Source organism: Pelecanus crispus, chromosome 2 (assembly GCF_030463565.1).
Source record: "Pelecanus crispus isolate bPelCri1 chromosome 2, bPelCri1.pri, whole genome shotgun sequence".
NCBI classification, from domain to species: Eukaryota; Metazoa; Chordata; class Aves; order Pelecaniformes; family Pelecanidae; genus Pelecanus; species Pelecanus crispus.
Genome location: NC_134644.1, coordinates 40,062,981 through 40,090,956, shown reverse-complemented (window position 1 = coordinate 40,090,956; position 27,976 = coordinate 40,062,981). Strand labels below are relative to the sequence as shown.

The following is a 27,976-nucleotide window of genomic DNA, read 5'->3' as shown; positions in this document are numbered from 1 at the left end:
GATCACCACTGAGAGACCTGTTTATGCCTTGAATGGGCAGTCAATAATTCACAGACAGCCTTCTAGTCATCAACACACCTAAGAATTTTGTCCTTAACCATATCACTAGCTAAAAGGACTTCTTTATTATTTTTAATAGCAGCAGTGTTAAGGAGCACATTTTTATCTGTATCAGCAAAATGGGAAAAAGTACAAATCTTATTTTCTTAATTTCCAGTCACATCTACATAATTTCAAATTTTCAGGTTTGTAATTGGCCAAATGTGTAATGGCTCCGTGACAAATTCTAGCTTCTCCTACACTTTACTCATTTCATGTCCACTTTCATGAAGTCTCTGTCCATAACGGCAGCCTAGGAAGGATTTTAATAAAATCTGCTTTTTAAACTGCTAGCTGTATTCAATTTAAAAGCAAATAATTACGTTTTTTTGTGAATTTCATTTAAGAAAACCCTAAACCCAAAATAGAAAAATCCACCGAAACCTTAATAAACCAGGGTGATGGACATGATCTTCAATTGCTTGTGTAAAGCACTGTTGCAATTAGCTGGGTTCTGCCAGTCTGTGCCAGCAAATTTCCTGTGGCCCACTGGCAGGAGCTGACGGGGAAAATGTGGCACATACAGGGAGCTGGTCAGGGAACACAACCCCCAGTTTCAAAGGCTGGTTCCTGGGAAAGCTCAGACCACCAACCACATATGCTTGTCGTGAAGATCTCTGATATTTGGGGAGGTGCTGCATTAAAAAGCTTCAAATCAAATAAAGGGACAAATGCACCATGTACCTTATAAGGTGGCATTTAACTGACCTCCTCTTCTGCTACCAAAGTAACAATAACTCTCACTACGTCTGTCCTCCTACACCATCGCAGGGAGCGGGCACAGGGCATGGAAGAGCCAGAGCCAGCAGTACCTGCCTGGGCTCCATCTTGACATCCTGACCGCTCTGCTGAACATGCAGCTCTCTCCTAAGGTACAGGAGCAAAGGCCAAATTCTGCTCTGTTACTTTTACGAGGTGAAGAGAAGAAGGAGTGCACAGGCAGGAGAGAATAGTCAAAAACATTCATCACAGACATAGTTATGACCCAAAGAGAAACAGTACCTCCGCATTTAAACACAAAACAAGCATTAACAAAAAACTAAAAATCATACATACCCTTCCCCAAAAACACTCACAACACCCTTCCCACCTGAAAAGATACAATAAACAGAAATGATGTCCAAAAAAACCCAAAATGAAAGAAATCTTTGTTAACAGACACAGTCCCTGAAGTTTTAAGCCATGGTCTTGCTGTAGTCATACCACCTCATCTGACTCCAAACCATGTACTTCATAGAGAGTGTCCAAGATATTTAGCTGCTTTTCCATGGCTGGTAAGTAAATGTTGAGGTCCCTCTGCATTCCTTTGTAAAATGTTTCTTCCTGAGGATCACACTCTTCTACAGACAGAGCTGCCACAAAGTCTTCATACGTTGGAGCTGCCCTTAAAGCTAACTGGGAGAGAAGCCAAAGCTTTTAGATTTGCAAAACAGGAAAAGAAACCGAACTAAAGCCACGAAAAACTTCTGAGACATCCCTCTTTGCACTTGGATTGCATAGCTTTAATGTATTTATGTGTATGTGCCTATGTTGAGATTTTTAACTGACAGGGAGGCTAATATATATATATTTTTTTTTTATTATCTCTGTGTAGATCCCCAGTTTAAGACATCTTCAGGAGGTCTGATTTTCAGGAAGTGAATTAAATACAAACCCCAAATAAAGTACAGTTTGTTAGGGGAGCTCCCAACCTAGTGTCACACACTTCAACATGGAAGTCCCATTCTCAAAATGCTCTTTAGAAAGCCTTCCCCAACATTTCTGTTTCTCTCAGTCAAAGTCTCTGTCATGATTGCCTGGATGAGGCTCCTCTTTTTTTCTTTTACAGTTTTAGTGATAATTTCCAGTGACAGACACGAGGGGGAGCTGCCAGACTGGACAAAAATAAAGTATTTCCTCTAGCCAATATATTCTACTTCAACTCCCTGACACATTCTGCACTAACCCTTCTTGAATGCTCACATCCAAAGACAGATCAATCCTCAAAAAAGCAACCACAAACCCTCATTACTTCATTTAATAGCTCTGCAACGCTGTGCTGAAAAACACATAATGAAAAAAATGTGCATGCAAGTGTGATCCATCTGTTCTGGCTCCAGAAAGTAGGTCCTGCTCTGAAAGCCCAATATTGACCATAGTGATAGCCACAACCCTCACCTGGAAAATAAGGTCTGACAAGAGAATCCATTCATTTTAATGCTTATAATTTTAACATGGTTTATGAATTACACACAACATAAGATCACATTAACAAGACCCCCAGCTCTATCAGTAACCAAGATAAATACTTACCGCAAAGACGCCACGGACAACCCAACCATGGTGCTGCCGTAATGTCTTTCCATAAGCATTGTCTTAAAGGAAGGGGGAGGGGAGAGGGGAAAAAAGAAAAAAAAATCAATCAAGAGATAGATGTGTGGCAGTTTTAAGTTTGCATCACAAAGAGAACTTAGAGCTTAGAAACGACTGTTTGAGGATATATTCTTGCCACTGGATGCGAATAATGGCTGTTTCTAGGCACCAAAGTTATGACTGAAACGAGATGACAGCTTTGGGATTTCTGCACTGGGGTCTCAGCTCTGCTGTCAAATCTCTTTCTACTCATCCACAGCAAGTAAGTGTTCTAACAGAGAGGAAGGCAAATGTCATTTTTATTTGACTAGCTGTGCTTCATGACTAACACGTCTACTATCTAGTTCTCAGTTCAGTGCAAGTCTGAGAAAATAATATATGGGGTGAAACAATCCTGCAACCTGATGGTTAGCCAGCCTCATTCGAGGTGGTTAGCTCAGGCGTTAACCAAGAACTCTCTCTTTACATCTGAGGGTCAAGTTTCAGGGGTCACTGGAACAGAAAGCACCAGGCCCTTACTCAAATAATCCTCAGGATCTCTATTGTGAGCGCCCCTGAGTGTAGCCTTTGATGAAGACCCTTGTCATGTTCCTAGACAGCTGCTCTTTCATATACAAAGCTTTCTATATAGAAAAGCCAAACACCTTTGAGCCATATTTTACCAGTCTTAGTTCGTCACTGACATCATTTCATATCCTTGTCTTTCAGTTAATTTTTTAAGCATCTGACATTATATTATACTTTCCTTGAGCTGTTCACTTTGAAGAAAGAGAACCTCTACATTTTGCTGCTTTAGGATATTTGCTCAAAAGACTGCAGACAGTTATTATTAGAAGAGTGTAAAAAGTCAGTAAAACACAGCCATGAGTTTTGCTCTAATATGAAGTACTCCTCATCTATCAGTGTAATGATTGGGGAATGCAGCTTTTCTATCTTTACAGTAGGAGTGGGAATCTCTAAGAAAAGCATACAGTAATAAGAGCAATGAAATAAGGAGAAAAAGAGTATTGTGTAGCAAACAAACAGGACTGACAAGCCTATTCTCTGCCTTATCAGCAAATACAGGGGACATTAAAAACACTGGAAGTCGAAAAGTTTGCTTAGATTTAAATCCCAACTGAACACAAATCCCTTTAGAAAACTGTTTGTTCCTCAGAAGATCGTAAGTACTGGTGGATATTCCATATTTTATTTTCATTTCATTAGCTTGATATTTCAGGTTGTAGAAAGAGAACACATACACCATCTTTACTTGAGATTCAAATAGCACAGCAACTACTAAATAAGAAACTGTAACAGTAAACCAAAGCTGTGTTGGTGATACAGAAGTGGATGAACTTTTCAGGGGGAGAAAGGGAAGGAAGAAGTGAGAAAAAAACAGCAGCATGGCTCTGCTGCAGACACAGAGCAATTCCAGAAGTAATTCAGTGCTGAAGCCTTCAGATTCAGAAGGTCAAATAAGTGCCTAGACTTTCCATGGTATTTAACATGAACATCTGGTAGCAGTGTATTTACAGTCCCACTTCCAAGAGCTGCTTACATACTTTGGTGTAGTAGTTCTTTTTACTAATCCTACAGGATGACTGCTTAGCTGTTTAAAAGAAGCTAAAAAAAAAAAAGCTTTAAAAAAACCTGTTTTAAAGCCGTTTTAAAGAATTATCATAACATTAGACTGCATGGATATAGAGAGGGTCTTACTCAGGAATAACAAAGTCAAGTCTAAGAGGGGTTTGTATTTTGTTTTATGCTTGCTGTGGGCACTAGCCTGACTCAGTAAGTGTCAGAAATTGTGTACTTGGAAAACATTCCTTCTTTTCTGTTACAAACTCCCTTCTAACTGATACAGGCAATTCACAGCCATACTAGCAAAGAGGTGATTTCAAAGAGTGATGGCCAATCTCACAAGGAACTAAAAAAAGCTAACACAATAGCAACTATAAATTTGGGAGCACTCTTGCTGTAAACCAGTAGAGAAAACGGAATGAGACAAAGCACTTTTTTCCCTAAGATATGATTGTCTCTCTTGCTAAAAGTATGACAGTTAAAGGAATCTTTATCTGCTATTAAATCAACATTGACCAGTTATCTAGTAATCTGCCTCAAGACAGCCATTTTCAAAAACTGTGATTTTCCAAAAAGCTATGTCTTGGAGATTATTTGCATCATTAGTCACTGAAGAAAAGAAAACACAGGTTCTAAACAAGGAGGAAAACAGCCAAGTATGTAAATTCAGAAGCACATGAAGAATAAAGCAACTGGCACTTACTCAGAGCTGTTTGGATATTCTTTTCGCCGTTCTTCACTTCTGTCAAAAACCCTTTCAAGAACTTTAAGCCTCTGTCAGGATGAACCCACGAAATAAAAAGAAAATGTATTTATAACAAAGTAACCCAAAGTATAACAAAGCCCCAAAAATTGCAATACAACTCAGAACTGCAATAAAATTCAGAATTAAGGCGCCATTTTCAATCTGAATAAAAAAAAATGCAGTCACCTCCTCCAGTCTCTCTCCTAGCCCAAGGGAAAACACTTCACTAAAACATTTCTGCTGCAGCCTGAAATCAACTGCCTGATGTTCTGGCCCAGCAGGATCAGTCATCACTGTAACTTCACTTTTATGGGAAAAAAGGTTGCCTGCGATTGCTTTTTCAGGCCTTTTGACAAAGTTGCAGTGATACAACCACAGACAACACATTAATCTTGAACCTAGCCAGTTTGGATTGATGGAGCTGGTGGAAAGTAACCACTTTCCACCAGTGCAAGCTTATGTACAAGGAGCAAGGCCCCTCATTCCACCTTAGCGGTTCATAGATACGAGGCCATTACCTTTTCAGCCACAGGAGAGCCTCCGTAGCAGAGTTTCTAACTTGTGCTACGCCAGCATTCACTTCATGGAGCACTATCTTCTGAAGGGTATCAAACTCTTCTTTGTTGGTTATAAATTTCTGGTTTATTTTCTGGAGAAAAAACAAGAGGCAAAGCTTTAGGCTTTCAAGACCAAACAGTGGCCTGTCCTATAAATACCACCTATTTACCAGGACTCTTCCCCGCAAAGGGATACCACAGATGCCCAACCACATCACACGCTCCCCTGGCGCAGCCGGCCTGCCACCCTGGGCACACCTTCCCACCGCACAACCCCAGACATCAGGCTAGCCATTTGGCTAACACAACCGAAGAAAAGCACCTCAGTCAAAGATTTATATGGAACCTACCATTTCTGTCTGACAAAATGTTTTAGGTTCGCATGGCATCCTCCACACCAGTGGAAAGGAATTAACTCAACCTGCTCTCTGAGCAAAGTCCCATTTGCCCCAAGCTTCAAGGACAGGCAAGATTGCCATCTGACAACTGCTAAGCTGCAAATTCTCAATTACACTTAGCAGTCATTGGCATGCTGAAGCTTTTTAATTTATTCCAAAATTTGTTATACACAAGTCCTCACAAAAATACTAGGGAAAATACACGAGGCAGTTAAACAGAGTCATCTTCCACATTAAAGGAGCAGCTGCCTATCATTCAACAATAAATATTAATTTTTTTTTTTTAAATAGCATTCTTCCCTCCTGCTATTTTCAGTCTTTCAGTGGCTACCTTCAGCAAGATAAGTGCACATCTGCCTTACTTTGCACCAAACAAATCTGAATGTATACAATGTTCCTTGTCATATACTCAGGAGATATGTTTTGCTTTTCTTTTTTTCCTTGCAAGAAAAGCTATTAGAAGTCTCACTATGAATACATCTTGTCTCACAAGTAGCACTTCAAACCTGTTCAGACTTGGAGCTGGAAGGACAGTCAGAATGAGAACTGAAGCTGCAGGGTCTGCCCCAACCTGCTGTGAAGCTCCTTCTTGCACACTACCTTGCTCCTACTTGTTTGAGGAAAGGGGTTTTTCCCCTCCTGGTTTGTTTTACAGTATAAAGACAATATTGCTAACATTGCGTCATGACTTACAACCTATTCAGCTCAGAATCAAAGTCATATTCATTAGGTGTAACAGATGTTTTACTTGGCAGTCAATCAAGTATTTTATAAGTTTGTGCAGAACAGCTGGATTTATTAAACACAGCATGTACTGTAAGAACAGAATTAGGGGCATTTCAGCATTCTGATCTGACAGATGGTAACATTATCAAATAGCCTTCCAATATTAACTCCCTCGACAAAGATTCTTGAGCTTTAGTACCTAAAATAGATATTTTGGTTAAAAAAAAAAACCCAACCCAGTATTAGAAATAAGCTGTTACCTTGATGTTACCTACAAAATCCATTTTAACAGGAGCAAAAACAGTTGGTCCAAGCTTGTCTAGGAAAAAAAAAAGGGGGGGTGCATATTTTAAAATTGTGTCTTTTTCCAGTCCTCATGTCTTAGTAACAATCAATCTACTCTCTTAACAACCCTTCTAAACAGCAGGAGAATACTAAATGAATGATATAAACTGAAGTCTTTTTTTGGTGTAGAATCAATCCACCCCAGCTGGTATAAGTGTTAAAATACACCGACCTACAATCTGGAAGGGTGCATGCTTACAGGGTCCTCACATCTACTGTTAGATTCAGGGGCCAAGCAGGTGGGAGGCTGCACTAGCTGGAGATAGAAGTCTTTGGAAAAATCAAATAGCAGCAATAACTAGTATGGCTGATGGTGTGCTGTCAGCAGCATTAGACATGCAAAGCATTCCACGCTGTTCTTTTGAGGGCAAGAAATTGCTATCCCAGATATACCCAGAGATTTCCAGACAGCTTATACATGGGTCCCATCTAAATGAGAGTGGATCCTCTACAAAGTGAAAGAGTAAGAAACATCCTCTGGTACCAGTCAAATTGATTCTGCTGATAGGAGCTATTTCTATATCACTTCAGCAAAGAAATGAATTCTCCAAACCAACTGCTCCACCTTTTGTCACAGCTGGCAGCAGTCAAAAGGAATTAGATGTACCCACGGCACAAAAAGAAAGAGCTGCTTACCCAGAACGGGCACAATTGCGTAACAGGACTCCAGAAACTCTTCCGTTGGTATGCCCTCCTCCTCCCGAAGTTCAATATCACTGAACCTGGTGCCCAAGACAAGCAGAAAAGATCGTTACCTTAACTCCTTTTGTGCAACTTCTGAAGGCAAAATTACATTTCATGCCCACTTGACTTGCTTAGAGGTAAAATTTATAGACATGGAACCACCAACATGGCTTTTGTTTCACTAGGTTAAAGTAAATGACTGCAGAAAATACGCATTTGGTGGTGTGCAAGCAAGGCCTGTAATTATAACCAAGGAAAAAACCTCCCACTCCACTCTGTACAGCCAGTTCTACAAAGGATGTCTTCTTCAATTACTGTGCTGTAGGCAGTCTTGTTAAATAATTTCAGCAAATACAGCTTTACAGACAGAACAGACTTAAAAAGGAGTCAATTAAGGGCTTAAAGTTTCAATAATCCTTGTAATTTACATCTGCAACATGTACTACCTATTGCTCATGACACTGAAGAAGGTAGGAGAATCATTTTCATTTCTGTCTTCCTCACACAGACTCAATCCACTTAAAGAATTAGTTTCTGACTGCAGCAACTTGTGGGCACCAAAGCTTTCTACAGCTTCCAGCTTGTTCTCTCCATCTTCTTTAATGCCTTATATTTATAGGAAACAGAAGAAAAAAAACAAAAATAGGAAAAGAAAACAGCCACACAGCCATATTGCTATACCTGTTCCTTAAGACATGTCTTATTTGAAGGAACTCACTTGGATATCTGGATCATACAAGTTTAAAAGCTTTCCCTGCCAACACCATGACTCTCACCGCAGTTCCCCTGCTGTCGGGTGCTCAGACCACATTTCAGCCAGTCCCCTCCCCATTTCTTTTAATCAGATAGACCAAGCACCAGGCTCCAATGCAGGTGAGCCCACACATCCTCAGCAAGGACAAGCATTGGAACAGGCTACCCAGAGAGGTGGTGGAGTCACCATCCCTGGAAGTGTTCAAAAAGCAGGTAGATGTGGCACTTCGGGACATGGTTTAGTCTAGTCTACCCTTGATTGGTTTAGTGTGGACTTGGTAATGTTAGGTTAATGGTTGGACTGGATGATCTTAAAGGTCTTTTCCAACCTAAACGATTCTATGATTCTATGACAGCAATATGAGAGAGGAGCATTGAAGAAGTGATTGGGTGAATCAGGGAGCAGACTCATCTCCTTGAAAGAAAGATTACTTCTCACATGCTGTAACTTCCCCAGTGCTGATAAAGTGGCACAGTGCATTTTCAAAAGCAAAAGAATAATAGTGACTTGTTTGCTCCTTCTGATAAGCAAGTAAACTGGCTGCTTAGATGGGTACTGCTATGTTCTCCCCGATTTGTATGAGTATCTTTAAAGCTTCCCAGAAAAAGATCCAGTTGCCTCTTCCCCGCTGTGGTCTGTTTTATTTCTTCTTTTGGGTCAAGCACATTTGTTTCAAATAAACAGAGCACTACACCAGCACCTCTGAAGGAAGACAAAGTCTTAGACACCCAAAGAAATGTCACATCCCATGAATGGTAAGACCTTCTGACCTCACAGAGAAGTGCAGAGAATAAGTCAAGAAGCAAAAGTGATATATCTTCACAGCATCTGCAGTGCACATGCCATGGCCACAGCACGTCTCGCTGCCACGCTGTCACACTAACATCCAGAATTTCTCAGGGAACATGTCTCTCCAGAAAAGGAAGACTCCCAAAGGCCAGTGAGGATTTATAGACCTGAAGTGGAACTGAGCTTCTGGCTCAAGGGATCCAGCTGCAAGGAACTATATTGTCTGAGCAAAGCCTGAAAACAAACTTGCAGCTTTCCCTATTACTTGCAGAACCACTAAATAAGCCTGGTGCTGGGTGAAAAAAGAATTGCTCGCAGCCGGTAACAGCAATCAGACTTTAGCCGTGCTCCTCAGGACAGAAAAAAATGGCCTCAGCCATCACTGACCATGCCTCACTCACAAGCAAAGGGACTCTGCTAAGGAACTAGAGTTTGAGGGATGTTACTGATCTGTCCTTCACCAAGACACACGGGATGGTGAGTAGCGAAACAGCCCAAGTCCACAGTGACTCCACAGGAGTGCCCTGCATAAAGCCTGGAGCCTCTGAAAATTCAAACTCAAAACACTGTAAGCACTAAATGACAAACAGAAATTTCTTATGGGACTTCAATGCCTGAGGATTTTTAAAGATTGACTGCTCTTAATAAAGGGGAGAGGGAGGGAAGAGTACCTGAGACAGGGCAAAGCTCCTGGGCTCACAGGGAGCACCCAAATACAGCCATCAGCAAGACGGAGCCCCAGGCTGGCTGGGTCAGTCCATCCCAGATGGATGGCACTGCACATCCTGCTCCACCCTGTACTGCCAGCAAAACTCTGCAACTCAGATGTGTGCACCCAAGTAGGGGTAGGCTTTTCTCTTTTTTACACAGGAACAACCTCAGTAGCTAAATGATACCAATAGCCTGACTTGAAACAGTTTCATCTCCTTGCTTTAGCACTATATTCTTGAGGTATTATGCTAAATGGCAACACATGTATGTTATTCTGCAGGGACTTACCACACTACACACCACCAGTTACAGAAATGGGAAAAACTCCAAAAAGAACCCAGGTAAGAGCAAAATCACCATGTTCATTAACTTGGGCTTAAAAACTTCGGCTGATTCACTGACTGCCTATGTATGGTTTGGAACAATAGCCAGGCAGAGAAAGCCACTGTTCAAGAACAATACAGTCCATTTAACAGGACGAGCAGAAATCATATGTTATTTGTATAGACTTACTCCAGTTAAGTTCAGCAGCCCTTAACAATATAGCTATGTTGGATGGAATTTTATACTGAATTAGTTCCACAGTGTTTTACTGAAGTTGCACACGAATCTAAGTTTCACGCTACTACTAAGGTAATAGAAGAAATAAGGTGCTTTCTAATATACTCTTAGTTGCAGAAAAAGTCTGAATTTTCCATAAAGATTTGTCAGAGCAATCAAGAGTGACTACAAGGTCAACCCCTCCAAGACAGGCGCACAAAGCTTCAATGCCCCCCTTCTGACAGTGCAGCCCTACATACTCAAGAGGTGCCAGCATTCCCAGCGGAGGGCCTCTGGGAATAAAGTGTCTGTCCACAGTGCAAGATGAGCCCAAGCCCTGCCAGGCTGTATTGTTATGCACGTCAATCAACATCTAGAGAAGCCTCCACTTGTCCAAAAAAGAATTTTTTATTTCCTTCCCCATTTAGTCTCAAGTTAGCTATCAACAAGGGCAGGAGCTACGCTGGGAAGACTTGACAACAAGCAGATACCAGACTAGAATACACTGACATTCCCTCCCCTGGGAAGTGAGGTATCGGCATTCTCACTGGCAGCCTACACCTCCCTCCATCTACACTTAAAGAGTAACGATTCTGGATAAAAGACGGTATATACATTTACCTGCCAAATCCTCTGCTATGTGATCTTCAACAGAAACGTCACTGCCCCCCTCATTTGTTTCCAGGTTTAAACATCCCAGACTTTTAATAAGGGTTTGCTCTTGATGGTTAATTTCTGCTTTTACAGAGCCATTTTCAGAGGGGTTCATCTGCCTGAAGAAAGGGAAAGAATAATGGTTAGTGTATAAAACATTGCTTGGTAAGCTTCTTCCTGTGAAAACACACAAATAACAATAAGAGAAAAATTGCTGACAGAAATTATAGGCTGTCACAGGCTGCTCTAAGCAAAAGAACTTGTCTCAAATAACAAAAGGATATGAGGCAGCTCTTTGCAGCAAGTAGGATTAACGATTTAACCTCAGTTCGCAGAGTTTGAATATATTTACAATGACCTTTATTAAAAAGAGATATGATCAAAAAAATACAATTGATTACAAAAAAGAAAATCACAGGCAGGTATTGTAGCTAAAAGAATATCCCCTCATTAGTACTTTAAAATATATACCCTTGCTATCTGTTCCACAAATCGTAGCCTGCTCTCCATCAACAATGTTATGAGCTAATGGAGTGGAACCTAAGACACAGAAAAGAGCACTGAAGTGTGAGAGAGCTGGCTGGTGACTGACCAGTAAGTCACCAAGTGGGTGGCTGAGAAAAATAAAAGGGAAAGGGCTGATAAAGAAGAGACATGAAGTGGGGTGAGCCAACTCCCTTTTGTTGTGTCTGCTTCCAAGTACGCAGCTCAGAGCAATACAATTCTGCCTGCATCCAGTACGAGTAATAGCAGAATAAAAATATGGAAAGAACAGATGCTACCAAAAACAGATTAGAAAGAGATTGACAGTAAAGACTTTTTTATACCTTTCCGTTGAGGTGTGACTGGACAAGACAGAGTGCTTTATCTGTAAGATAAGTGGGGAGGGGGAATATTCTTTAAAGCAAGAAGACTGTATCACGCTTCTCAAACGTCACGTTTTATTAAACCCAAGCTGGAGTCAGCAAAAAAGCTGAAAAGCTAAGCATACGCTCACTAACTCTCTGACCCAGAGGCAGTATACAGACAAATGCGAAAACCATTATAACACTATTAAAATATTGAAAAGAAAAAAGAGGGAAAAAAAAAAAAAGAAAGCCAGGAGACTTCTTTTAGAAGCCAGCTGGCAAGTGCCAAGTGAGACACCATACAGCATGTGGAAAAGAAACAAAGCAATGAGTTTAAGAAAAAAATTATGAAAAAACAGAAGAAACATGAGGCTAGATATGGTGAAGTGATCTCACTTCCCAGATGCAGTGATGCATCTACCTTCCTACATACACCTTAATCTGCTGTTTGCCAGAGATGCTCCAGTTTTGCATATGTTGTGGATCCAGGATTCAAGAAAGTGTCCTTGTCATTAAAAAGATAAGCTCATCAGCTCCTTTGTCACTAAAAAGATAAGCTCATCAACTCCTGTTGGCATATTACCACAGATCCGATGCTGCAGTAGCTTAGAAGAGAAATAATTGCTGTGAGCTCCCACAATGGACCAACTCGTCATACAGCCAGGTGTTTTTTGAAACACCACTGTCTGCAGCTGATCAGGCCCTGAAAGTTAATGTTTAATAACTTTCACCTATCATTAAAAGTTAAGAGATTGGTCACTGCTTATTACAAAAAATGGCCCTACCTCACTTGCAAACCACAAGAAATAGCAGAGTATTTCCAGTGGAGGACTGCTAGCTATAATACGGATAAAAATGCATTCCCTACTTCTACAAATGCTACTTTACAAAAGGGTGCCTTACCATCCATGCCAAGACTGAGAGAAAACGATACTGGCCATTACCTTGTTCGCTCTGAGAACTGCTAAATGTGGGGATCCAGGCGGGGTCTGATGCAGTAACTCAGAAGTGAAGGCAGTATTTGCAATCTGCATACACTCTTCAAGGGTCTTCAGGAAGGTGTCACAGGTTGATTTTAACAGAGCTCCCATATCAATCCCGCTCTGTGGGAAGAAACCAATTGGAAGACATGGACTCACCACAGAAGATCAACTTGAAGCAACTAATGTCTACAAAGCCCACAACTGCTATAGTCATGATTTCTGTTTAACAAGAATTAAAATGCAATGTGTCAGCTGCTCAGAGAACTGGTATCACGTATTACTGGGACTATGCCCCTTCACAGCATTACCACTCTTATCAGCCTCTCACTACAACAAGCTCAGTATGCTTGTGTTTTAAAAGCAATGCCTCTTAGTTACTTATCTCTGGTGTTAAAAGTGTATTAAATACTAAGCCTTGATGTGTTCAACAATGGCATTCCAGAAGACACCACTAACAGGAGAAATGAAAAGTAGACGAATCAAACAGATACAGAATGCTCTGCAGATAATAATTTCAAAATTCCCATGAACAAAAAATTACGGCAATTGAAAAACAGGCAGAATGAAGTATCACATTGCCACAACACTCTTCATCTCTGCAAAGCGCAGTTATTGATGCTGAAATGCTCTTAATAATAAATCTTTCCAGTTAAATACCAGTAAGATCGGGGAAAGCGAGTTTTCCCCCCGAAGCATGAACTATGAGCCAGATAAACACCACATTACTTGTTTCTTATCAACACCTGTGAGCTGCAACTTCTAAAAGTGCCTTTTAGTCATTTATACACTACATCATGCTTCCACATTGTTAATTCACCATAAACAGTTTATCAGGTATCTTTACAAAGACTGTTTGGACATAAAAATGATTAACCTTCAGGTGTTTTGCCTGTCTGTCCTGCACCTGAGGACCCATCCTTCCAGTGGCAGGCATCTTGGAACTCCACAGCAGCTTCTCTAGCAAGTGACGTGCATCCCTCTTCACACCTTTCTCTTTCAAAGCAAGGGACAGATCACTGTCATTAGGAGACCCCTCTTAAATGGGGCTTCTTTGGTCAGGGAGATTTGCAAGGTTTGGAACTTTAACTTGTGAGGCTTATCAGGCAGTTCTTTCTAGCAATTTTGCTTTTTTGTGGTCTGCATTGTCTCTTGACCTTTTACGGGTATTGGTTGAGAACAAAAGTGTTTTGATGAGCAGGGTATTAATGACTCAGGGACAGACAAATGTGCACTTCCTGCAAGTTATCTTTTTATAAAAAACGTTTTGCTTTTTTGATCCACTATGATCCATACATCATCACCTACAGAGATGTTATTATCTAGATCACAGATACCATATCTCATCTCACTACTTACCACCCCAACACAGGGAAAGTTATTTGCAATAATACAGCATTACTCCATTTAAACATGAACTGTTGTGTGGGTACATTATCTCCCACAGGTTCTCTGCAGAAAGAGGGTGCAATATTAAGTAACTGTGAGTGAATACTACATTGGCTAACCAGAAGAGCTCGCAATGCTCAAGACTTTACAGATGTGGTTTACACCAAAAATAGAGCTGTACCTCTGGTTCTGATACACCAGAAATGCTGGCTTCCTTCGTTTTATGCACTTGCTGAACAAGGAGGTTACAGTACAGTCTAAGTTCAGACATTTTAGTCTTCAAGGCTTCTGTGTTTTCAGTGAACTCTAAAAGTGAAACAAAAGAAGAGTTAAATTTTGCAGTATATGATTTTGGAAAGTTGCTGAAATAGTATTATCCAATCTAATTCAATCAATACTTCCTTATTTCAAAACATTTTCCATCAACTCAAAAGACAAGCTGGATTGGCCATAAATTATGCTCCTGACAGGTAAAATACCATTTCATTATTTGACAGTATGTTCCTAGACTTAGGACACAGAGAAAAAACAAGTACACAACACTTGACCTTAACGGGCCTTTTAAATAGGACGAAACTGCAACGTGACATATTTTTTTTTTGGTTTTGCTAAGTAGTTTAAGGTGCAAACAATTACACTGTGAATTAAAAGATCAGGGTTCTGGGTAGAAAGCACTGGAGGGAAAAGACGCATCCTGTCCAACACAAAGGGATTAATTTAATATATACCCTTGAATCATAGAATGGTTGAGGTTGAAAGGGACCTCTGGAGACCAGCTAGTCCTACTCCCCTGTTCAAAGCAGGGTCAGCCAGAGCACGTTGCTCAGGGCCATGTCTAGTCAGGTCTTGAACACTGCCAAGGATGGAGACTCCACAACCTCTCTGTGCAACCTGTTTCAGTGCTCCCTCATCCTCACAATATAAACATTTTTGTTTATGTCCCAATGGAGTTGCTTGTATCTAAATTTATGCCCATTTCCTCTTGTCCATTCACTGAGAAGAGTCTGGCTCTACCTTTTTTATGCTCTCCCATCAGATATTTCCTTTAATCATCTTAGTAGCCCTTTGCTGGACTCACTCCAGTATGTCCATATGTTTCTTGTACTGGAGAGTGCAGAACTGAGAAGACTAATCCAGATACGACTAACAGTCCATCTGAGATGTTTCAGAAGTAATTTTTTGACATTAGAGTCCCAGAATTACTAAATGAATTAATTTGTTAATAAGACTAACATGGTTTAGTTCTGCAAATACATCAGAAGCTTTTCACCGTGTGCTACCATATGTCAGTTTACAGATACAACTTTTTCCTGCTTCTAGGCACTATGCATCAGATCCCCACTTGGTGGAGGACCATACAGTAGCATCTTCTGTTCAGTTCCGACCCAGTTTGAACCGGTAGATGCAAAGCCTGGTGAAGATGTACATAAGGCTAAGAAGAGAAGCGATTCCTCACCTCAGGGAAAGAAAGTGCCCACCCGCCCTGCGTTTGCCCAGGGTCACTGATATATAAACAATAATTTGCTGTTTTCCCACCTTCTGCACAGTCATTGTGCTGAAGTTACGCAAGGTTAAGGCATGAGGTCTCACACTGACTCATGAATACCACCACGCTTGTAAGCAAGAGGGGTTTTCACTGGGGTGAAAGTGAGATCGTTGGTGAAAGCAAAGAGGTGAGTGAATTAATTTTCACAGCCTGACCATGATCGGATTTCAGTTTCTGAATAGTAGTATGCACATTTAAAACCAATTGCAAACCTTTATTTTAATTGCCAAGGGATTATTGAAGTGCACAAGACAGCCCAGTTAGAACATAGAAGGAAAGGGTCTGAGGAGCTCAAGAGACACTGGTATGAAAGGCTGGGTCATCATACTAAGACAGCTGCACCAGGTGGGGGTCTTACCTTCATGCACAGTCTGCATCCCAGTTGCCTGCAGCCAGGAGCTACTCACTCCTTGTACTTACAGAACCCAACGGCACACAATTTCAAATTATTTATATATAGTATATTTTAAGGGAAAGCCAAAGTTTTCAAATCCCTCCACTGAGAGTTAACACGTGAGATTTCTAGCTAGAGTTCCCACATGGCTTGGCTTTTAGCAGCACCAAAGACAGGAAGCACAGGTTGGAAACAGAGTTCAGGTATAGATTTTGTCATCTTTGTGTGTACACTTACTAGGACAAGGATGGGAAAATAAAAAGCAAACAGTATGGGCCAGCAAAAGGGTGTTCTTGCCTTTTTCCTTCTGTGTCCTGCTGTCGGTCAGACAGGCTTTGGCAGTTCCTAGTGCAACCAGCCACTTTTGCCTTTCAACTGCGTTTCTTGCCTTCAGATAGAAGTATTGTTCTCCTGGGATGATCAGGTCCATTCGTGTGTTATCTGCAGGATGAACTGGAAGCGACACAGATTTCAGACCAGTCCCTCAGCCCGCCCCAGCCCAACTGAATATATATCAACAGATATGTTAGGTGGCAGGTCAAACAGTAATGAAAGAGGAGGACTCTACAGAGCCAAACTTCCCCTGTTGCCATTTTATGACTTCTCTTCTGAGTTAGGGAATAGACAGGACACACACATGTACAGCCGTGGGACAAAAGGCTATGAAAGGCAGTTTTGTGATCAGTACAATATCATCTCGGAGTCTTTATGGAAAGGGCATCCTCTTCTGGCAAGCCTCTCTTTCAGGTTTCCAGCCCATAACTGAACCTCAAAGATGTGGCAAGTGATCCAATATGAATGAGCAAACCTAGTACTGAAGTTTATTATTCATATTTCTAGCTTCAGCTCTGTGCTTATGAAGAGTCATTTGAAGCCGTGTGATGTTCCACCACGGCTCATGAAAAATAGTGACCCACCTGCATGTAGAATACCCATTATGTTAGTGGCTTGCAGCTTTCTTAACATTTTCAAAATACTATAGAATAAAAACTGGCATATAGCTCAAGTTACTGAGTTACTACCAATATATACCAAAGCAATCAAGCCACCAAATAGCTCTTGTGACCTGAAATCTCGAGTGCAACATTACTGGACACACTTCATGCAGCTGAGCGTTACTGTATCTAAGTTACCTTGAATTTCACATACGGCCATTTGGATGCTTCCCTTACAACCCTTCCAGGCATCTTCCTGAGAGTCATAATAGGACAGGATGCCACCACAGAGAAGAAACCATCGAGGCTGCCAGCCTGAAAAACAAAACTGCATTTCTCAGTTACTTCTCCCCCTGCAATTCTACTACCTCTCTCATTCAGGACTTGCTGCAAATAAGGCCCCAAAGATTCTCAGTCCCCCCAGGAAAATTAAACCCTTTAAAGTGGTAAGATTTGTGAATAGGCGTGGATGTTGTATACCACAACCCCTCCTTGCTGGCAGCTACATGTCCATTCTGCAGGCATCTGGACCACAGTGGCATGTTCCTGAGATGCCATCTGTCATTTTCAGTAGTTTTGCTAACACGGTGTCACTGACTCACTCTCTCTTCCAAAACCACCTTTTCAGTCCACCACCCTTGAATTCCTTCCATCACTCCTCAACCCACCTCTTCACTCTTTCGAAAAGCCACCCAGCTGTCTTGCCTTCCATGCCTTCCTCCCTTGCGGGGAGGGCTAGCCAAACTGTCTTGAAAAGTAATGGGCAAGAAACTCCTAAAAATCAAGGGAAGGAGGGGACAGAGGCGGATGTGTTGATTTCTGAACACCATCTTTCAACGAAGCAGTTCTCAATAGCTCTTGAAACTCTCACGCTGCCCACATAAAAAGTAATCTTGAATTAATGACTTGCACTTCTGGATACCTTCCCAGAGAATAACCAAAACACCAGGCTAGACCAAAACCAATAGTTCTGGGTACCACTTTTGCCCACCCTGCTGCCCAACTTCAGAAGTAAATTACCCCTTTTTGATTTCTTCTTCTGGAAGTACTACACCAGTATGAAAAGATATAAACAAACAAGACATAACAGCCATCATTTATGTCTAATTAGAAACTACAAGCTCATTAACTTAAGAAATGAGGCAGCAACATTACTGGAGGAAAGCAGCTTTCATTACTGAGCTGCAACAACCTTCCCCGGCCAGGACCGGAGCGAGATACCGAAGCTCCGCACGCTGTGCTGGAAAACCATCTCTGGGAAGAACACTTTGCCAAGACCATGTGGGGCACACAGCTCCTACACATTTTTGCAAAGGGGCCTCACTTCTGCTGTCCCCTGCACCAGGGCTCTGCCAACCAGCACGGTGCTGCAGAAGCCCAGGCTGGGCTTGGATCAATAATCACCTTGGAGGAATGACTGCTCCTTACCAGCTAGGGACCGATTCCTTAGGCTACTGCTGAAGCCAAGTGCAATTCAGTTTAAGGTTAGAAAGCCCTAAAGCCACAGGCTAATAGTGGGAGTATGGTTTGGAGTTTTTTTAAACAAGAAATACCACGGCATCTGGGCCAATCTATAAGCTACTGAACCTTCAGGGTGCCTGGAAAACAAATTAAACATAAATCCTTTTTCACACTCTTCCAGAGCTCTTCCATTATTTCCTAGAAGAATATAAAAACATTATAAATGTCAAAGTATTCTCAATACTTCTTTATTTCACATGAAGGGAAAAAATCACAAGAATGAGAATTAAAAAAAAAAAAAAGAAAACAGCAAGACTGGTATTTATTTGTCTTGCCAGCAAAATAAAGAAACCATCCTAAAAGTCACTATTGATATGGAGGAACTCACAAAAAAAGGAGGTGATTGTTCAGCAGAGAGAAGCAGTTAATTGCTTCAGACACTCAATGGCACAGAACCAATCCTTTAAATACTGCACAGCGCCACAGTCAATACAAGCCTCTAATTCAGTCTGGAGATCCTGCTGCTGCACATGAATCATTTCAGACATGGTCCTACAGCTTACAATTGCAGCTGATGCTCAACCAAATTGCATCCCATCAATCAAAGGCTGCGCAATCAATTAGCCAACATATAAAGCACTCTGCCTCCATCACTTCGGAGGCTGGTTAAAAATATGTTAGGAGTCAATATATTTTGTTGAGGTTTTTGTTTGGTTGGGTTTTTTTGGTTCTGGGTCTTTTTTTTGAGGGGGAAGCAGCAATTATCTGTCTTCCTCCTTTGCAGGACCTAACTCGTCTTTATTAGATATGTATTAAAAAGACTATGCTAGGCAATTGTTAACTAGGATGGCATATATTTTCAGAACTGAATTGCCACACTAATAAAAATACAGTTTTGTAAAAGGAAACCAATTAAAAAAAAAATCATAGCAAGGTTCTGTCAGAAGATGCACTAACCACCTGGTACTCACTGAGTCAGCAGCCATGGGAAGGTTAACCTAAACAACCAGCTAAAAATAGCATGTGGCTGACAAATCATGGGCAGTGCAAAAGGGATACAATCTTCAATTACAGGAGCTTCACATTTGCAGACAAGCAAAGAGTAGAGAAAAAAGAAACACAACAAAAAAAGAAAGCAGCAAAAAGACACTTAGACACTTGCACGGACACCAGTCTTGGATTTATTCAGTTTTACTCTCTCCCATAAACTGTCCTAGGAATATTGCAATTTTTGGAACTGAGCATTCAGACTTGAGCTGATACAGAAAGTTAAAGCTGAACCTTTTGAGGTCTTACTGGTGCCAGCACTAACACAACTTTGAAGAAGAATTTACTAAGCCCATTTATACTGGTGGTGCACAGGCAGGACAAAATATAGCTCATACTTCCACAGCTCATTTTAGAGGCACAGAGCCATTAACAGTAAAAATTGACCTTGCTGGGGAAAGATATATGTTAAAAAAACTCAATAAAATGCAAAGCACAATAGAAGTGAGTAGTAGCTTATGGTCTCAGCTATAGAAGAAAGTGAAGAGATTCCAGACAACTTCACAGACCATGGTTAAGGTCCTAATACATACTGCACTCCTGTGTGAAACCTTTAAGTTAGTACCTGCAGTACCTGGAAGATCTGATATTGTCCACTACAGAAACAGATATTTAAGCAGTCTGTGCCTGCTAAGGATTCAGTATTTCTCCAGAAGTTTCCACAGCCTGAAAGATCTGCCTACTTCCACCATTATACTTCAGGAAGTCTGGATGCTGCTATCACTGAGCAAACTTGACATTTCTTGATAACACAGTTGAAATTTGGACATAATTCAAACTTTAATGTTACACAACTCAGACTCCAGACAGCATTCGTTCCAAAGTGCCAAGCCTGAAGGAAAAAAAAAAAAACATTTAAAGACATGTAGATCATGTCAGACATTCATAAAGCCAAACCATCTGGGAGAATTACATACTCAAGAAGTCAAACCGATGACCTGGAAAACAAGCTGCAATTAAGAGATGCCAGTTCCAGTCACATTTCTAAAAGGCACAAAAGCCAGACACTCAGGTTTTCAGTATTGCTTGCTTTCCACTAGAATGATGTTAACACTTTATGCTTACTAATTTCTTGAGCTTCAGCATAAGTCTTTATAAAAACTTATGCAACAGATAGCCCTTGGACGTCTTTGACCTTAATTTAGATTTTAAGCGTGGATAGGAAATAATTCTGAAATTTCCACATCATGGCAACATCTGCCTAATAGGAAGAATTAAAGCCTTCATCACATCCCTACTGCTAATATCACAGACAAGACCTGAGACTTAGCTGCAGGTGGCAGGGCAGAGGCAGATCCCTGCTTTTCTGTGCAGGGTCGCAAGAGAGTCCCAGAGTGGCTGCTCTGATAGTCAGAGACATCTCACAGCAAGAACAAGCAATACCCATCTTTTCACCCCACCCTGAGCAAAGTAAGCTGTGCCGTGTGTTCACCTACCGCTTTATCTCCCGGCGCCCAGGGGCAGAACACCACCAGCTTCTGCCCAGCGCTGTGTCAATGACTGATAGCTGGACTAGAGCTGCTGAAAACTCAGCTCAAAAAAACTTCCATGTCACAAATGGACAAAACAGTCATTTTCAGGATCCCAGCGCGCTTGCAACCTCAACTACCGAGTGCACAGACTAAATCTTACAAGCCAGTTCTTAACAACTGATGGTGCGTACCTCTCACAAGACCAAGTTCAGTTTGTGCAGCCATGTGTTTCATGCTGTCAGCCACCACTGCGTTTCTAGCTGGGAACAGCAAGTAGCAAAAGAGTATCTTGCACAGACCAAACTCAAAACTTTTCCCCTTTTTTCTCATACAGCGAACAGAAGTAATATAATTAAAGGGTTATCCTGATACAAGCAATTTGCACCCAAAACCACTGCCTGCTCTTTCCATACAGCTTCCTAAAGGCTACCCATATTTTGGGAAGGGCAATCCCAGGCCCTGGAACGCATTTTGCAGCCTTAATTCTGTAGCGAAACAATTTGACAGAATAAAAATCCACAGTCTGTATCCATGAGGGACAGCAGACAGGCAGACAAGAGTGTCGGATAATTCATGCATCTCCTCTGAGCTATTATTGTCTCACCTAGAGAGCAGCTTCTAGAAATGCCCATATTGCAATTATACTCTGATTATGTGCACGTTAACAGCAGGAATCAATACCAAAAGCCCCTAAATGCAATGAAGTTAGCAGATTTAGCACTTCAACAATGGTATCACTTTTTAAAGCAGTTGTTTGAGGGACACTAGAGGTTCAAGTGAAGCAAGCAACAGCTGGAACCAGCTTTAACACAGTGACCCTCTCCCAAATGATTTTTCTCGCAGAGGTCCCATAAAATCCACCCTCATTTCAATCATAACGGTTAGTGCAGTGCTAGCAGCATTGAAAAAGCATCCTGCTGTCACAGGGCAACTGGGTTTGTTTGCAAACAATTCTGTGCCAGTGACCATCCAATGCACGGAGAGCGCAACGTACCAGCAGTCAGGGATTTTTGAAGGGGGGACAGTGAAAGGATGAAGGGGCAGAGAGGAGATCATGGCGAGTGATGGAGGCAAAAGTTCAATAATCCAGGCCACTGCCCAGACACACTAATTTAAGTCATTCAAGACTCCCAGGAGTTTTGCACCTCTGTTCACACCTCCGAGACCCAGCAAACTGGCTGCTCCTCTCTCTGACCCCTGGGGTGGTTATCAGGCCAGACTGAGCCAACGCATTGAATTTATGTAAGCACACAAGGTGGTATCTCTTCACCATCATTCTGCCACACCTTCCATTTCTGTCCTACCCAGCCATTCCCTGAGATCACTTATTTATTTCAGTGCAGAACTGAATGCAGAGGCACCGGTACTGCAGCATACCTGGCAGGGAACACTGCACCGTGTAGGCTCTGCAGCATTGCTCTAACACTTACAGAGGAGAGAGGGGACACTGTTTTCTATTCCTGCAGCCTCATCAAACTTTTCTGCTGTGAGTCCATTACTCAGTTCCAAAAAGGTATGACAAAGGCAAGATTGCTGCGCGAAGAAAAAGGGGGAGGATGGGAAGAGAGCGATGAGCAAGAAGGTCAAACCACACAAACATAATTAGGCAAAATCCAAAGAGAATGAACTAACTAGTCCCTGAAGCATCCCAGGTGAGAAGCATAGCCAGGACTGGGTGAGACTCGGTCATCCATCTAAACCAACGCCTGGTCTCTGAGAGCAGCTACAGTCAGTAATACTGGGCAGACCATTGCCCTAAAGGCATTAGAAACCTCAGCTGTCTAGGTCCACCTCCACAAAAGCCAGACTTCTCATTTTATACAGTCAGAACTTGGACTATACCCAAAGGCTAAAAAGAAGGGAAAAAGTGATAAACAAAAGCTTTTCAGAATCAAATGTTTATCTAAGTGTGAAGTTTTCAATTACTTCATCTCTGGAAACAGAGGACCTGATTTCCAGAGCTTGATATCAACTGGAAGTATACATGTCTCCCACACTAAAAGGTCAGATTTCTTAAACTAAACTCCCAACACAAAGACCCACTCTAAGCAGGATCACGTGCATCTGGATTCAAGCTATAAAAACTAATGCTCTTTCACATTTTCTTGAGCTCTCCTCCCAAGTTTGTTAAGGAATTCTCAATCATTAGAGACAAGAGTAATTTAAAGTTTTGTGTGAAAGCTGAAATTTACTGCTTGGTCCTGGCTCTTGGCATCTTAGGATAAACTGAAAAGAATTCAGAGCACAACAATAAAATGAGAGTGGATGATTACAGACAGGAAGTCGAGGAGAGTGAACTATGGTATGTGGTATGATACAGCATCACTAGCGATGGCATGAATGCGAGGGTGTCATGCCTCAAGGAAGATGAATTAGGGTTAGAGCTACTCAGCACAATTAAGTGAATATTTAAATACCAGGGCAAGTTTAACTTTGTGAAGAAAAGTGATCAAAGCCATTTCACGGAGCATACAGAGGCAAGTCAGTGGAGGCAGTCAGAGTTTTTCTTTCTAATGATGAAGCTGCCTTTGATCCCCAAGCCAAGAGCTGATACACACGGCCTTTTCCAGAATCAGCAGCAATCCTGCCTGCGGCCAGTGATCCCAGGTAAGGCATGTCTTATACTGAAGATGTGAACTGAATTGAACTTCAGCAGAAAAATCAACCAAAAGTGCCGAGCTTTTACACACACCATTGAAGGAAGGTATTCCCCCAACTCCACATTCTGTTTCCCTGTGGGTAAGCAATAGTTTGCTCATTCTATAAGACTGGTGAGGAATGAGGAATCAAAATCACAGATTATTTTTACAAGGTAATCTCCAAAGACTAAAGAAATTTCTTTTATTCATCAGAAGGTATGCTTAACAAAGAGCATGAATCGCAGCTTGCGTTCAGTCAGAGCGCCCTGTGGGAGCCAGTTTCCAAACAGCAAAGAGCAGCCTTCAGGTGCAGTTCACCTCCGCTCTCTCCTTTCTCTGTCCTGCAAGCAGCATCCCCCGGTTTGAGACAAGTCCTGCTACAACACTGCAGCCAGGATCCGGCTGTGATGCTGTCCACACCGGAATGCTTTATGCTTAGCCAGGACCACAGGCTGCGGCAGCACAACAGACCAAAGAGCTATAGGGAAGATATAGGGTGACACTTCTGTCACCCCGACTGCTTACTACAATAAGCAGTACTGAAATATGAGTAATACTCCCCTTTATCCATGCTATAAACCCATCCCTAGCCTCCACAACCTTTAACAAGCAATGCTAACATTAGATAGAGAGTTTTGGCAAAGGATGAAATCTAGGAATTTTTTCAGATCAAGTTACATGCTTTGACTGTAGGCTCTGCTGAGGCGAACTTACACGCCTGCATGATTTAAGTCACCCAGCTCTGGGTTTTGAGGATTAATAATTTGAAACTTGCAGAGGCATCATATATTTGCCCAAGTGAAAAAGTGCTATCACGCTAAAGTGTGATACATCAGTAATAATCCTGCTTGCAAAGTTCCCTGTTCCTTTAAGGTTTTAACCAATTTAGTGGGGCAAGCATCGACAAGAGCAATCTCAGGACATGCTTATTGCGAACACAAGATCCCAAGTGGATTTTCATAGGCTAGACCTGTGTGCATGCATATCTAATCCAAAGTTGGCACACTTCACTTGAACTTAAACAAAAATATCACACTGAGAAATCACTACGTGATGGCCATTGCATTAGGGGAGAGAAAAACTCCAAAATCTCAGTTCTCTAAACTCAGAGATTTCAGAGACAGCACTGGAACCACTGCATATAGAAACCACAACATGAGCGCAGGATCAATGCCAGAGGAAAAACCCTATCTCCAGGCAGAAACCAAGTAACGCTAATTCAATTTATCCTAATCTATATAAAGCAAACAAGTGCATTTATTATAAAACAAGATAACTTGTTTAAGCAGTAAGGCAAGCTAATCTGTCTTTCAGTTGCTGGCAATCATGCTGCGCTTTCTTTGCCTTTTGCCCATGGAAAGCCAAGCTTGTTTCCTACTTCTGAAATGTTCTTGCTGTCAGTAATGATGTCATTTGCAACAGAGTTCTAGCTCCCTGCCCAAGGGCTAGGGGGAAATAGGTTGATGTGGACCTGACCTCTCGTGATGGCAATGACAGAAGATGTTATAAAACCAAAATTCCCAGAAAAAGATTCAATTACCAACAAACTCCATCAGCTCCTCTCTCACAGCAAGAAGGGAAAGCAATTCTCCTTTTCTACAGTTTTAATCTTATCCTTTGGCGAATGTCTTACCTACTCTCTGTGTGAAACAAAGGTGTGTTCCGCATTATGAGGAGGAAAGGGCGTAAGATACCTGCTGTGTACATTTACATCAGCACTGTGTTACTAACACAGGCATACACTGACACACAAAAGACGATAAACATTTTCCCGACTTTTTGTGTACATCATTTACACCATGCAGCACCAGAGTATTTAACCTTGAGCAAGAAGAAAAGCAGAATACTGACAGAAACACTGTTCTGGATGACCTGTTGAACCTTCTTGCTTCCCTTAATCCCAGAAAGGAGGCTCTCCTGTCTCTCACTCCCCAGCTCCGTGCTACTGCTACGATAAACCTCACATTGCAGCATGGTATTTTTTTTTGCATCATCGCATAAATTCGTAACTTAATGGCTTCAGGGCAGGAAGTCTTCATTTTATGGCAAAAGAAAGCACATGTAAGCCTAGTCAGCTTGCAGAACAGCACATGTACTGTTCTCAAACACATACCAGGCAGGCCTTCTACAACCTAAGAAAAGGCATGGAGTGACCTTGATGACCACACTTACTAGCAGAGTCAAGTTTCAGCAAAGAAAACAGAAAGATGCTTCAGTCCTCCATCGCTGATTTTCTCTTTGTTGAGAACAACAACTCATCTAGTTTTCAGCTGGGGCAAATCTCACACATACAAGGAAGAGAGATTCCTTCAGTCTGCATTCACTCAGAGATTTGCAAAGCATCATCCTTCTTCATGAAGGGTCACTTGGCTAAAAGTACGTATCAATGTGGCTAGCAAAAAAATAAAAAATTAATTTTGATGGAACTGGACTATTTCTGGTTCTTAGTCTTCATCTTACCATCAAAAGAGAAAACAAGTCCAGCTGATCCTACCATATCCACACTCAGGCACAAATGTTACAATGCCAAACACCAGTCAGTCACCTACATACGCACTGGTTCCCACAGACACTCACTCCCCAGATCTCACGTCACAAAAGCAAGCACAAGGGTTCCAAATACGCCCCAGCACCTAAGCAATGCAAAGAAAAACAAACACATAAAATTTTAGATCGACTGAACCGTGGATGTTTTTATGGTGGCGGAAGGACTAATAACACTGACCGAGTTGCAATCCAAATGGAAAAGCCAAGCATAGCTGCTCCTACTGCCACGCACTCCATAATTCAAAAGCATTCACAAATAATTAAAAAAAAAAAAACTAAATCTGTGCCTATTCACTGAGACCTGACAATTTTTGATTCCCCTTTCACAACACCTATTGCCTAAAAGGGAAAAGCTGCAGCAATCTTCCAGCACACCAATAAATCCAGCCTCAAGCACCACTGCCCCCCCATCCCCCTGCCACACGAATTCATCACTTGCCTGCGCTTCAGCTTTTTCTTTGTTTAATTTTGATTTCCTACACTTTCCGAGCTAACCAGAGAGGTGCAGCTGTTCCAGCCTCTCTGAAAAAAAAAAAAATCAAGCAGGAAGGCAGCCCTCCTGCCTACACTCCCAAGCAAAACTTGCACCTGGCAATGTCAAGGTCGTAGTTATTCTTCGCTGACCACCAAGTTTCCAAACGGTTTCAACAAACCACGGCGAGGGTTTGCACCAGGCAAGACCTCATCCACGCACCCCAAACTACAAGCCATCCCCAACTCCAGCGCGGCCGGCAGCGGACACCCCACGGGCACAGGGGTGGCCCCGGACCCTCCCCGCCTGGGCAGCGTTTCTGACCCCGCCACCTTCAACCTCCGCTGGGGAAACCCCGGCCACGCACGGCTGCTTCCAGTCTGCTGCAGAACTCAAGCGTCCCATGCCACGGGAACACCCCAAAAACTGAAAACCGGGCCTTTTCTTTGCTTCTTTGCATGCATTTTCATCCAAATCCCCCAAGTGTGATTTAATCCTGACACCTTGTCCTCCCAGCTCTGGGATTCCCCCGACTCTCCGAAGCGGCTCAAAGCAACAAAAGTTTCACGGAGGCGCAGAGAACGGGGAAGTCGGCCGGCGCGTATGACCTAACGCAGCCGAAATAACCCCAAACCCCAGCCCACACCCCCAGGGAGGGCAAAGGACAAACCCCGACGAGCGCTGGCACCCGCAAGTGGCTGAAACGCCTCCTCCAGCGCTGGACGGCGACAGGGTGGCAGCGCGGCTGGAAAACCAGGGTGCACGGCGGGGTCAGGGGCCAGCGCTCACCCACACTCAGCAAATACGCATACATACATACTCGCATGAATATATAGAAAGGAAGACGACGGCACCCGTCTCGCTAGGGAAGCCCGCTCCGCGCAGAGGCTGAGGACGGGCAGCAACTCACCACTCAGGTAGTTGGTCCACTTGTACAGCACCCCCTCCATGGCAGCCGGCCCCCGCCCCCATGCAGCGCGGCCGCCCCCCCGGCGGAGTCACGCCGCCCGCCGCCGCCGCCGCCGCCCCCCGCGCCCCGCCGCGCCGCCGGCACCCAGGGCCATAGCGGGGCGCCGCCCGCCCTGCCCGGCCCGGCCCCCACCGCCGAGCCTGCCCCTCGGCGCCACGCTCCTAGCGCAGGAGGCGCCGCCGCCGCCCAGCCGAAGAACGGCCCCGCAGCGCTACGGAAGCGCAAACGGTTCTAGGAATCGCAACCCACGTGACCGATGGGACGCCGGGGGAGGGGAGGCAAGCGCAGAACGCCCGAAGCAGGTGGCCTTCCGCAGCCAATCGAAATGCGCCTTCGGTGAGAGCGCTGCCCAATCGGCG

The 27,976-nt window shown here is 42.7% G+C and overlaps 1 protein-coding gene across 2 annotated transcripts; it reads right to left on the bottom strand.

Moving 5' to 3' along the window:
* Positions 1 to 206: 206 nt before the first annotated feature.
* On the bottom strand, positions 207 to 27,597 carry PLEKHA8 (pleckstrin homology domain containing A8). Of its 2 annotated transcripts, none has more exons than XM_075706464.1 (14): positions 27,520 to 27,597; positions 17,208 to 17,337; positions 16,372 to 16,527; positions 14,316 to 14,440; positions 12,710 to 12,868; positions 11,735 to 11,785; positions 10,885 to 11,032; positions 7,916 to 8,075; positions 7,422 to 7,507; positions 6,701 to 6,759; positions 5,278 to 5,408; positions 4,718 to 4,788; positions 2,392 to 2,453; positions 207 to 1,494 (listed from the first exon to the last, which is right to left on the bottom strand). In XM_075706464.1, the coding sequence occupies exons 1-14, from the start codon at positions 27,595 to 27,597 to the stop codon at positions 1,297 to 1,299; spliced, it is 1,614 nt and encodes a 537-aa protein (XP_075562579.1). In that variant the 3' UTR covers positions 207 to 1,296. The 2 variants fall into 2 exon arrangements, with proteins under 2 accessions (XP_075562579.1, XP_075562580.1); XM_075706465.1 differs by lacking the exon at positions 27,520 to 27,597 and adding an exon at positions 18,577 to 18,627.
* Between the last annotated feature and the right edge of the window lie 379 nt (positions 27,598 to 27,976).